The sequence below is a fragment of the Chamaea fasciata genome, unplaced genomic scaffold, assembly GCF_029207755.1.
Source record: "Chamaea fasciata isolate MVZ Bird 193981 ecotype frontalis unplaced genomic scaffold, bChaFas1.0.hap1 SCAF_21, whole genome shotgun sequence".
Classification (NCBI taxonomy): Eukaryota; Metazoa; Chordata; class Aves; order Passeriformes; family Sylviidae; genus Chamaea; species Chamaea fasciata.
This window is the reverse complement of record NW_027094106.1, coordinates 5890011-5902054: the sequence shown is the minus strand read 5'-3', so window position 1 is coordinate 5902054 and position 12044 is coordinate 5890011. Positions and strand designations below refer to the sequence as shown.

Here is a 12044-nt window from a genome sequence, read left to right as displayed (position 1 = left end):
TGGGGAGGATGGAATTGCATTGGAGTGATCTGATCCCGGTTGCAGACAGCAAACACTGCACAAGTGCCATCTGCTCAGTGATAATAAACGACTAAATGCCGTTAGAACAGCCCAGGACAGAGATTTCTGTCTTAATTTTCATTTGCAGTCAGGCAAAGCACACTCAGATCCAGGGAAGGTGAGGAAAAGCACTGCAGTGGCTGCAGACCAGACGGGCCAGAATTCCAACAGTTTTCAGTATCATCATCTTTTATTGCACGACACAGCCTTTATTATCCACATTTTCTTCTATGTGTTTTAAATAAAAAACATACAGACTATATATTACCTGAACTGAAAAGTCAGAAGTATTAAGAAATAATACACTGCAGTACTCACAGTATTGAGCATCACACGTCAACATAATTATTAACAAAACACATTTGGAGATAATTCCAAACCCTGATCATTAGCATCCAGGCTGGATTTTCAAAGGCATTACGGGTTACAATGCATAGACACATACAATTGATAATTCAGCAAAACAAAATCCATTTATAAAAGTCACAGTGAAAGTGGAGGTAAACTTATACTAAGCTTGTGTAAGTAAAATGACTACCAACTGCTGTTCTGGAAAGTGATTTCCAGTTAGAGAATTATATACAGGAGATAAGAACAGAATTATCCTCTGAAATCAGCTTATTTGCAGAAAGATAATGAAAGACTGGAGGTTTGGGGGTTTTTTTGTTTCTCATCATAGCCCAAAACTTAGAACTATCCTGGGTCCTCTGTGCTGTGTGTGAAAAACATAAAAACATCTTCAGGGCTCACTAATGCCAACCACAACTTTAAGCCAGTGGGGTCTTTAAATTGTAATACACGTAAAACATGTATTAGCAAAATTCTGGTCTGATAAAAAGGAAAAAAAAAATCAGTATTCCATAGTTTATTGACACAATTCTATACAAAACTCCTCAGTCCTCTCAAACTTGGATTTAGTAGATCAGCCACTCCCATTTTTTGTTGCAAATGTAGAATTTCAAAGCTGCAGGCCCAGATAAGAGATTCAATCACGTCACACAACCCAGATTTTAGATAATTACACTCCCCTGCCATCCACCTGCACAATTCTGCTTCTGCCAAAAAATGAGCACAGGTTGGGCAAGAGCAGCTACATCCTGGTAAACAAAGACTGCTTGGAACAATTAAAATATTGTTAACCTGAACAAATCACAGCACTGAATTAAAGTTTGTGGGCTTCAATTCATGTTTTCCTTTCCAGTGTTGCACCTAATGTCTTCAGGAGGATGAGAACTTTCAGACACAGCTGATGCAGACCAAGCATTTAATTTTCTCTTTTTGGTTGGGTTGACTTCCTTAAGTATTTAAGCAATGAAGAGGAAAAAGTTACAAAATGCCCGCACAGGAGTAACAAAAATGACTGAAACAGGAATTTTGTCATCACAGCTTCTCCTGAACAACAGCAGGGAAATTCCTAAAGCCAAACCAGAAAACACACTGTGAAAATCAAATTGTGATCCATTTCTGCAGGGAGTGCTGGAATTCCAACCAGAGTTCTGTAAATACATTTATGGGAAGTGGAAAAAAAAAAAAAACCCACTGTAAATTCCAGTAAAACTGCAATTCTCATTGTAATCTGAATATTGTAAATGTGAAATTGTAAATATCTGTAATTCTGAAAATCCTGAACTTAAATATGTGAAGTGCACAAGCAGCCAAAACTTTGTAAGGCTCAGCTTTAAGATGTTATTTAATTTTATAAGAAATTGTGGTTTGCAGTTAAGATTCCTAAGAAAGAAAGAAAGAAAGAAAGAAAGAAAGAAAGAAAGAAAGAAAGAAAGAAAGAAAGAAAGAAAGAAAAAGAATTGAAGGCAGCAAAGAAACCAAGCAAACCTTCCTCTCCTTGCAGGGAAACTTTAGTCTCAGTTTAACTTTTAATTCTGGGCTGCCAAACACGACTCCAGGAACCTGTGACATCAAGGCCATTATTTCAGGGAACAATTGAAACAAACTTAAATTTAGATCCAAATGTGCAGAACTCCCTCTATTCAAATTCCTCTCTGCCCTTGAAACTCAGCACTTGACAACGATCCCGTGGAAGGATTGCAGAGATCAGTAAGGAGACACCCACCTCAGAGACAATTTCATTCCTAAATTAAATATCTAAAAGGGTGACAAGGCAAAAAAAAAAAAAAAAAGTCTATTTTTTTTGCAAGACAATTTGATCCTGAAGTTCTTTGAGTTATTCTAAAAATTGCCTCAGAAAACGGAGAATTTTGATCACTGCCATTAATGTTTCTTAAGAATTTTGGTCAGAAGTTTAATTAAGCAATATTCTTGGATTAATTAATCCAATGGAATGCAAGATGCAAGTATTTAATTTTTCTCTCTCTTTAAGATTATTTTGAAGCCCCTTCAAGCAGGTTGGAGTTTTCTGTACCTCACAAAACAATCACATTTTCAGACTTTTGTCCCTCTCAGTTTTGGGCTGAATTCAGCAGTTGAAATTCGGGATGTGGTTGCTCATGTCAGAAGTACAAAAATGACCTTGTGAGGAAAATAGGATTCTGCAGTGGCTGCCTCTTCCAGCATGGAAAGAAATTTCCTGCTGCTTTGGAGTGGAGAAGTATCTGAATATGAAGTTTGAATTTTGTTTTTTCCTTCTATGATACCAAGAAGGATAAAATGAAGATTTAATTGTCTGAAAAAGGTGAGGTGAAGGAAGCACTTGTCTAACATCATCTGACTTTAAGTCTAAAATAAAGTTTAATATCACAGAATGTAAAAAGAGTCAGTAATAAAATAATATACATTAAATATTCCTCTTACTACTGCTAATAGGAACATACAGACAGGGTTTTCTCATTTACCAAAAGCCTTTGTAAATGACCTGATTCTAAAGAGCTTTTTTTTTTGTAGATATTGTAAACATTTAGAATTTCTAAGGCTAAAAACAGGCACAAGTCTTCCATAAACAGTTATTATTCCTAAAAGCATTAAGGAATATATTCCAGATCTGCTATTCCTTTTGATAACAACGGAAATAATTGAAGTATAACATTTATAATTCACAACGTAGATTCTTAATTAAAAAAGAAATACAGCTTAACCCTGACAACAATTAATAATATATAGGGAATACCTTTTTTTTTTCCTTTTTTTCTTTTTTCTTTTTAATTATCTAGTACATCAAAATGACATTTCCAGAATCTTTGTGCTGGGTGTGACTCAAATTTTATAAAGTTGAAGGAGGAACTAAAACATTTCTAAGAGGGTAAAACTGTAAGGTCAGCTTTAGTAGCACCCCAGATTCTCCAAAACTGCAGGAAAAATCTGCAATTCCATCCTGAAGCCACGTGGTTGGTGGCACCTTCCAGCAGATGTTCAGCCACTCCCCTCCATCCTTGCCATGAGGTGATTTTGTTTTGTGCCTCGTTAAGGTACCTGAGCCAACAGTCTGATTTCAGGCTGGTTTGTCAAGTTTCCAGAGGTTTTCCCAACCCCTGCCCAGCAGGCTGATCCCAAGGAATGTGAGCCAGGAGCATTTGTCCTCGAGGAGTCCTCTCACCCCTTGCTGTGCCACCACAACTCACCAGCAGGTGATCTTGAGAGAACATTTCTCCTCTAGGAGTCCTTCCATTCTTTGTTTAGCCACAACTCACCTGCAGGTGATTTTGGAAGAACATTTGTCCTCCAGAAGTCCTTTCATCCCTTTGCTCTGCCATAGCTTTCCACCAGGTCATTTTGAGAGAACATTTGTCCTCTAGGAGTCCTTCCATCTGTTGCTCAGCCACCACAATTCACCAGCAGATGATCCTGAAAGAACATTTGTGCTCTAGAAGTCCTTTCATCCCTTTGCTCTGCCACAACTGACCAGCAATTGATTTGGAAAGAACATTTGTCCTCTAGGAGTCCTTTCACCCCTGTCTGCCATCACAACTCTCCACCAGGTCATTTTGAGAGAACATTTGTCCTCTAGGAGTCCTTTCACCCCTGTCTGCCATCACAACTCTCCACCAGGTCATTTTGAGAGAACATTTGTCCTCTAGGAGTCTTTTCATTCTTTGCTCAGCCACAACTCACCAGCAAGTGATTTTGAAAGAACATCTGTCCTCTGAGAGTCCTCTCACCCCTCAGTCTGCCACCACAGCTCACCAACAACCCACCAGTTCCTCCGTCTGCAAAGAACACTTCTCCTGTAGGAGTCCTTCCACGCCTTTGCTGGGCCACAACTCACCAGCAGCTCACCTCCAGAGCCCGTGTCCCCCGCGGGAGCGCTGCCGTCACCACCAGGTGATCTTGAACTCGTAGATGGGGCGCTTGCAGTAGTAGTGGTTGATGAGGTGCTTGTCGCAGACGCCGATGCACTGGTGGTCCACGGCGATGCCGCGCGCCGACAGGTCGGTGACGATGCAGTGCAGCAGGTCGTAGACGTCGGCCACGGCCTCCCAGGGCCCGAAGGACACGTCCACCTCGCAGTGGTGCTCAAAGAGCTTGGCCTCGCTCTCGCTGCGCTCGAAGCGCAGGGAGTTGAAGTGGGGGCACTCGTAGGGGGTGATGGGCATCTCCTCCTTGAACACGCACACCTTGAGCTTGGCGAACCTGGCCTTCCTCTGCATGGCCCGCAGCTTGGCGATCTCGATGATGCGCTCCAGGTGGTCTGCAAACATAGGCACGGGGCTTGAGGATCCCAAGGCATCGCCAAGGGAAAGGTCAAAACAGTTATTTCACGTGAAATGTTTTACTGCAGTTGTTCTCAGCATGGTATTAGCAGCATGTAGCAAAATATAGAATAATCAAATCAATCTCGGTTGTCTGGTGAACTTGGTGGCCTCATTATCTGGCCTCACTACAAGGCCAAGTTTATTCAGTTGTAAGTCCTGGCAGAACAAATGCAGACAAACCCTCTCATTTAATAACGTCCCAGCCCAATCTTGCTCCCTTTTAAGCAGAGAAATCCACACCCTAAGATGCAGCAGGATAACCCAAACAGCATGAAAAAACCAGAATAAACTTCCCATCAGCAGTGGGATCGGTTTGGGAGCTGAGAGCAGACTGAATGGATGTGGAGACCTCAAAGACCCAAACAGCATGAAAAATACAGAATAAACTTCCCATCAGCAATGGGATCAATTTGGGAGCTGAGAGCAGACTGAAAGCACGAGGTTTAACCCTGGAATCCCACTAGAAGAAACAGTCAGTGCTACTTGGATTATTTACCTTTGTAATATGGCATTAGGCCCAGGAAAGCTTGTCTAACTTTTTCTCCTTTAAGAGGCTGGATATCCTCTAGATTGTCTAGCAAGGGTCCTATGGAATAATACTGAGCTTCCTTGTACACTGACCTCACTCGCTCTCGGGGGGGCAGGTCACCAGATCGTAGGAAGTTTAGTATGTCTCTAAAAAAAAAAAAAAAAAAAAAAGGGGCAAAAATATCATTAACAAACACATTTCTGCCAAAACTGTTGCAGGTGGGAGAGGAGAGGAAATGCTGGATGTTCATTGTTTGCTCTATTGAGACAGTAACTGAAATAAATGAGCCATATTCCCAACATTTGTTTGTAAAACCGTTTGCCACGTGCAGGTTTCCAGGCCATCATTTCACATTTTGCCTCAGTTGATGCCAAAACTCATTTGAAAAAATATCAGTGGATTTTAAACCAAACATTCAGTGTGGAGGAAACCATTTATAACACAGAAGAGGCCAGAGTGTTCCATGGGAAAGAGACTGTGGTCACTGCATTTCAAATTTAGGTCTGGGACAAAATAAACCTTTGCATTTTCCCAGAGAATCATACTCATGGACATTTTATTCCACACAGATCCAGCTGAACGGATGGGACATCTGCAAAGGAGGTTTCCCTTTTAGATCAGGGCCACTTTCAGAATAATAATCAGAATTTTTTAAAAAGAGAGAGAACATTTCCTCGTAGTTCTGAAACACTGTACAGCAACAGAATCTTTTGACAGGTAAAGAAATCACTTTATAAGTATTAACCAACAAACCCCTTATCAAATAAACAAAATAATCACTTTATAAGGGTTTAGCCAAGAAACCCTTATCAAATAAAAGGAACATTACTGCAATCTTAGAATGACAACAAATACAGCACGTGCTAACCTGGCTCTCTGTTCCAGCTCTATTTTCCATTGAGGTTGATACCACCACAAATTAATTGATTTTCCAACAATTACCTCATGTAAAGACACAATTATTTTAGAATAAACACAGTGGCTTAATCCATCTCTGTCCCAGATTATGGCGCAACCCAAAAGTGCTTTGAAAATAATTTAATGTTTTCTGTTGAAGACAATAAGGAAGAGTCTATAAAGGAGCAACAGGAAATTTGGGATAAATTACAATGTGTGCTTTGGGCAAAGACCTGAACCCTTTTTTAGCAATCTCACCCCAATTCAAACACAGCATTAGTAATCATAGCTAGTTTAATTAAAATAAAATAAAAGCTGAGCACTTAGGAAGGAATCCTGGAGGTGAAGGAATATGGCACTACCAACAAAAATAATTTAGAAAAAATAAACTCTTTAAAGGCTTGTGCTTCTCTTTGAGCAGTTATAGCCTGTTTAAAGATGGAAAACATTGCATTTGCAGCTGTGTAAGAATCCTACATTAATTCCTTCCATTTCCTCTTCCTTACAGAAACTGAATATCAGTTAAAACTCAGTGTTGGGCAACGGAGTTTCCTATGTAAAGCAAACTTCTTTAAACCATCAAAACAACTTGATACCTTGAAAGGAGATACTCTAGGGGAGACAAATTCAGAGCATTTCTTGGTTTTCCCTTCCCTTTGCACAACCAGCAAAGAGTTTTTAACTGCAGTTATTCCTGTGATGCTTTGAAGGCGTGTAACGTTAAACGCTGCACTAATGTAATTTAAGGAAAAAAAACGTGAAAAATAAGTTTAAAAGTGAGTTTTCAGTAAGAACTTTGCAATCCTGCCCCGAGGATGTGTACATACCCAAAGTAGGTGCCGTCCCTGTCGATGAAGTACCTGCCCTCGGCGTCGGTGGGGATGTAGTGCCTGCCACTGAACATGGCTGCCAGCATGGTGTCCTCGTACCTGCGCAGCGTGGACAGTCTGGTGGTGAAAAACATCCCCCCCACGTTCAGCGGGACAACTTCGGGGAACTGCAAAAGCAACCAGGACATCAGGAAAGAGCCTCGGGTCCTCTGCAGGTGACAAAGGGCACAGCTTCCTAAAGGTAACTGGCAGTTTGCCACAGGGGAGGATGCGCGGTTCCTGCCCCGCTGCCACAGGGCAGGGAGATTGGAGGGGTAAAAGTTTGGATGCTTTGGCTGCTGGGAGGAATCAGGTTTAATTGGAGCTGGGAATCTGAAACAGCAGAGACCACTCAGCTGGAATAGCAGGTGTTTGAGATATTAATGCCTCCTCTTGGCTCTTTTGGGGAGAGGAAAGAACAAAACAAAACCCCTTGCCCAGCCTTACATAGAGAGAAAAAAACAAAGGGAAAAATCTCAGGTGAACCTTGGGACTTGCACCCTGCTGGTTCCTTTACAACCAGACAATACTAGACACTGAAAAAAAATTTTGTATTTCTTTACATCAGGCCTAAAATCTTACTACCACACCCCAGGATGCCTTAAGCACCAGAATAAACACTTCACTGCACGTCTCAAGTCCAAACCTGGATGGAACTTGCAAGTAAAGCGGCCGAGCTACTCAAATAAATTCAAGAGACTTCGTTAAGTGAGCCGGGTATCCACAAGGAAATCCTGAATTCTCCAGCACCTGAGCACTGTGTGCTGCCCTGATTCATCCCCATCCCAGGTGAGCTCTTACCTGCTGAGGCAGCAGAGGTAGCGCTTGTCCTGCCTGGGTGGCGGTGGGAGTGGCCGGCTCTTGGAAATCATCCTCTGCATCCGAGCTCGACATGGCATCATCCGGGGTGGCACTGGCTTTGCTCTGCCCCGTGACTACCACCATCCCTCTGGCTCTGGGGAGCAGCTCTGCTGGGTAGGAGGCCGTGGCAGTGCTGAAGGGAGACCCAAATTAATCACCCGAATGACCCCCACTGGCCGGGGCCGCTCCCCGCAGCGCGGCAGCGTTATTCCCGGGAACAGGAGGCGCGGGGATGCCGAGCGCCCCGGGAAAAGGCTGCGGGCAGGAACGCCGCTGGCACAGCTGCTCCCAGGCCCTCCAGCCGCTGGCAGGGGCTGGGAAGAGCCCGGCATCCATTGGCTGCACGGTGCAGGGAGCGATTGGCTCCGGAGCGGCTGTGCAGGAAAATGTCATTTGCTGGGAGAATTTGGGTGGCCGCTGGCCCAGCCTGTCCCCCGCCAGGGGCGGGACGCAGGAACACGGCCCTGCCAGGGGCGGGATGCGGGGACGCGTCCGTGCCACATTGGTGACAGCCCGGCTCCGTCTGTCACCTTCAGCCGCTCCCGGCCGTGGGGACGGGCTCCGGAATTCCCTGGGAAACGGGAAAACCGGGATTTCTCAGCAGCCAGGGGGGAGCAGGCGTTTCCCTGCCCGCTGCATCACATCACACCACACGAGACACAAGTATTTAACTCTCCTTACCACGCTGCTAATCGTCAACCGAATTTAACACCTGCAAGGCTGCTCAGTCCATCCTCAATAGGAGAATGGGAGGTACTGACAAATTGCACAATAAAAATAATAATTGAACGAGCAGAGTAGCAAAGAGAAACCCCGCTGCACTCCTTACACTGCATTATGTAAAATCCCTGTTCCCAGGATGTCTCCAACAGCATCACAACTCCCTAACAAAGACATTCCACTACCAGAGGCTTTCTCTACCTCCAAACCTCCTCTCAAATCGCTAATATAGAAAGAGGAGGATTATTTGCACACTTGGCACATTTATTTATTAACTTAAGGATGCTGCCCCTCAAAATGAGCAAGAAAAAATGACATTAAATTTTAAGCCTGCCTTAATAATTCTGCTGACAGTCATTGTGCACACGGTTAGATTTCAGCTCTTAAAGGAAATAATTGAGTTCAGAGTGAACCCAGACAGACCTGGGATGCTCCTGAGCAAAACAGGTGCTTTACAGAGACCTGATCAGACCAAAATCTCCACATTTTGTGGGAGTGCCCACAGCCTTCTTGCCTCAGAATTTGGCTATGAATTCTAGATCCTGTTTAACTCCCTAATAAACACAGGTAAGTAGGTACTGTGAAGTTCCAAACATTTTTGTTTAAGCTGCGGCTCATTAAGAGGGTTGGCTGAACTCAGAGAGGGATTTCATTTCTCTTCTCTACAGTTCATAATCATTTTTCCACCCCAATCCAATGCACAGGCAGATAAATAAGGATGGAAGTGCTCCTGAAGGGCCACACCCTAATAACAACTCTAATATTTATCCTAAAACAACATTTATTCTGACATCATCAATTATCCAAACAACTCAACTATGCCTCACAGATAAAGAACAGACACAATGTAAATCAAAGATTATTTTGCTAGGGATTCCTTTAAAGAGGTAAACAAATTATCAGCCAGAAAGAGCTTGCACAACAGCATTTATAGGATGCACAGTCAAAACTTGAGGGTGTGCTTGTATTTACTGTGAATGTATTATTTATAAAGCTGCCACATGACACCAGTGCTTTGGCTGCTATTTCTAGTTCTCTTTAGAGTACTCAAAAGAACATTAGATTGACCAAAAACGTGTTCTTTGTCTGCAGTTTTCAAGGATGTCCCATAGATTTCACTGAAATGGAGTGTAGTGTCAATAAACAGCATTCACTCCATTAAATACATCAGCATTATTGACCACAAAATGGGTTTTTGGGGTAAGTTCATCCATTTGGCAAAAAGGGCCTCTTTCCTAGCAGAGCCAGAGGCCTGAAAAAAAGGGATTTTTCTCCCTCTTTCATAATCTCCTTCAATATGACACCACGGTTTAAGGGGGAAAAAAAAGCCATGAGACAGCATTAATTATGTTCTGCTCAGGAGTACCAACCTTCTCTGCCACTGGAACATCCACACAGAGCAATCCCTCAATAATGAGGTTTAGCAGCACATCATGAGGCCAGGATTTGGAGAACAAGCTCAGTGGCAATAAAAAGATTAATGAGTGACAAGTGGAACCTGTTTTTTGACGTTCATGAAAAGGTGAGTGAAGTCCCTCTCTAGGCTGACTTCACCTGTTCACCCAGGGAGCAGTGAAACAGAGCTGTGCTGACAGGAGCAGAGTCCTCCTATAAGAAAACCTGAAGTTAATCACTGCATTTCATGAAGAAAACACATCCATAAGAATCCCAGAATAGTCTGGACCTGGGCTGATCCTTTTCCTTGCACTTAAAGCACGTGCAATAATTATTTGTAACTATGTGCAGAAACACTCCTTTGTTAAATCTCTCATTAAATTGACAGAATTTATTTATTTAAACTAAGCAAATGACTCCATTTCACTTTCAAATACATCTAGATCAACAGATAGTTAATGGGAAAACATCACCAATAAACAAAATTATCATTAAATCAAATATTTAATTGAACCACACATGAGCAGCAGCAGCCAACTCTACCAGAAATGCCTCCTTGCAGTCCTTCCACCTGTCATTTAAAAGCAGGGATTGCTTCCTGGAGCTTTGTTGGGGACAGCTCAGATATTGTCCCACACACAGCAAAACAAAGCTCAGTAAATCAACTGGCCCTGCCAGTTTGGCTTCATTCTTCAGGGAATGACAGCAAGCCTTGAATTGGGCTTGATGCTAAGATTTATAAGAGCTTTTCAAGGCTCTGCTGTTCCCTCATCTTCTCCGTTTTGGTTTAAACAACTTTTTCTTAAATACCTTCTGAGGTTGCACCAGTGTTGGCAAAGTTACAAACCCAAAAAAAAGTTACACACCAACAAAAAAACAACATAACGGTTATCCAGTCAAAGGCTTTTTCATCAAGGTTCTGATGTATGAACCCATCACAGGAGTCCCACACAAACTCCTGTTCAAAGGGAACTCTTTGGGATGTGCTTTTTTGAGGAGACACTAACTGGATTGTTAGGAGGCTCCCCCTTTTTAAAGGGAAACTGGGGTAGAATGAGACCTGATTTAGCATTTTAGTTTGGATCACCAGCTTCAGGAGACACAGGTGATTGAAAGGTTTGTGTGAACGCAGAGGGAAAAGACAACATCCAGTAAATCCCAATGAATCTGTGTCAGAACAGCAAAGAAATATCCTGGAAGAGGAGCTGGGATCTCTGAGCTGCAAGAAACTGTGTTATATATTGGCCTGGAGAATGCTAGAGCGCAAAATCCCAGCATCTCTAGTCATGAACAACCACACAGAGTAGGATGAAAGGGCCGTGTAACCCAACTTTGGCAGCTGAGAGAGCAAAGACAGGGTGTGCGGGTGGATAAAAGGGGACTCTCCATCACAGTGACCTGCCAGGGACAGCAGGGACACCTGGCTCGGAGTGACCAGTGGGTAAAGGACACTGGGGCTGCACTCATGGTGCCCGGCACTGCTCCTCACACGCAATTCCACAGCTTTTACAGCCTGGAGCCGTCTGACAGCTGTGAGGAGCACCGGCATCGCACACGGACACCACCACCGCGGGTGCACGGGGCAGCACAAAGCCGGGCGGCGGGCACGCCGAGAGTCAGGCAAACACCCAAAAATTCATTAATAGCTAATTAATAATTAACTCTTAACTCTCACCTGGCGCTTTGCCAGCCTGACCATCGCCACCGCTGGCGGGGTGGCCCCGGCCGCGGTCCCTCCGCTCCCCGAGCCCCTCCAGCCCCGCGGCCTCCCCGCCGCTCCCTCACCTGCCGCGGGTCGGTACCGGAGCCGGGGACGGAGGGGATGAGGGAGGGGATGAGGGCAGGGATGAGGGCAGGGATGAGGGGAGCGGGGCCGGCTGTGCTCACCTGGCGCCCGCTCCGGCCCGGGGGGAGCGGCCGCGGCCCCGCGTCACGTTCGGGCCCATCCGGGTCCCGGCGGGCGGAGCCGCCCGGCCCGCACCGGCAGCGGCGGCACCGGGGCTCGGCCCTCGGCGCCCGGGGAAACGCCCAGCCTTAATGAGCCGGCGG

At 44.3% G+C, this 12044-nt stretch overlaps 1 protein-coding gene across 4 annotated transcripts; it reads right to left on the bottom strand.

Annotated features, from left to right (window-relative positions):
• Nucleotides 1-222: 222 nt before the first annotated feature.
• Nucleotides 223-11808, bottom strand: KCTD7 (potassium channel tetramerization domain containing 7). Of its 4 annotated transcripts, none has more exons than XM_066202155.1 (5): nucleotides 11781-11808; nucleotides 7821-8013; nucleotides 6978-7147; nucleotides 5221-5399; nucleotides 223-4660 (listed from the first exon to the last, which is right to left on the bottom strand). In XM_066202155.1, exons 2-5 carry the CDS (start codon nucleotides 7962-7964, stop codon nucleotides 4284-4286), a joined length of 870 nt encoding a protein of 289 aa, XP_066058252.1. In that variant the 5' UTR covers nucleotides 7965-8013; nucleotides 11781-11808; the 3' UTR covers nucleotides 223-4283. The 4 variants fall into 4 exon arrangements, with proteins under 4 accessions (XP_066058252.1, XP_066058254.1, XP_066058253.1 ...); XM_066202157.1 differs by lacking the exon at nucleotides 11781-11808 and having other exon boundaries at nucleotides 223-3816; nucleotides 4238-4660; nucleotides 7821-8185; XM_066202156.1 differs by lacking the exon at nucleotides 11781-11808 and having other exon boundaries at nucleotides 223-3816; nucleotides 4249-4660; nucleotides 7821-8185.
• Between the last annotated feature and the right edge of the window lie 236 nt (nucleotides 11809-12044).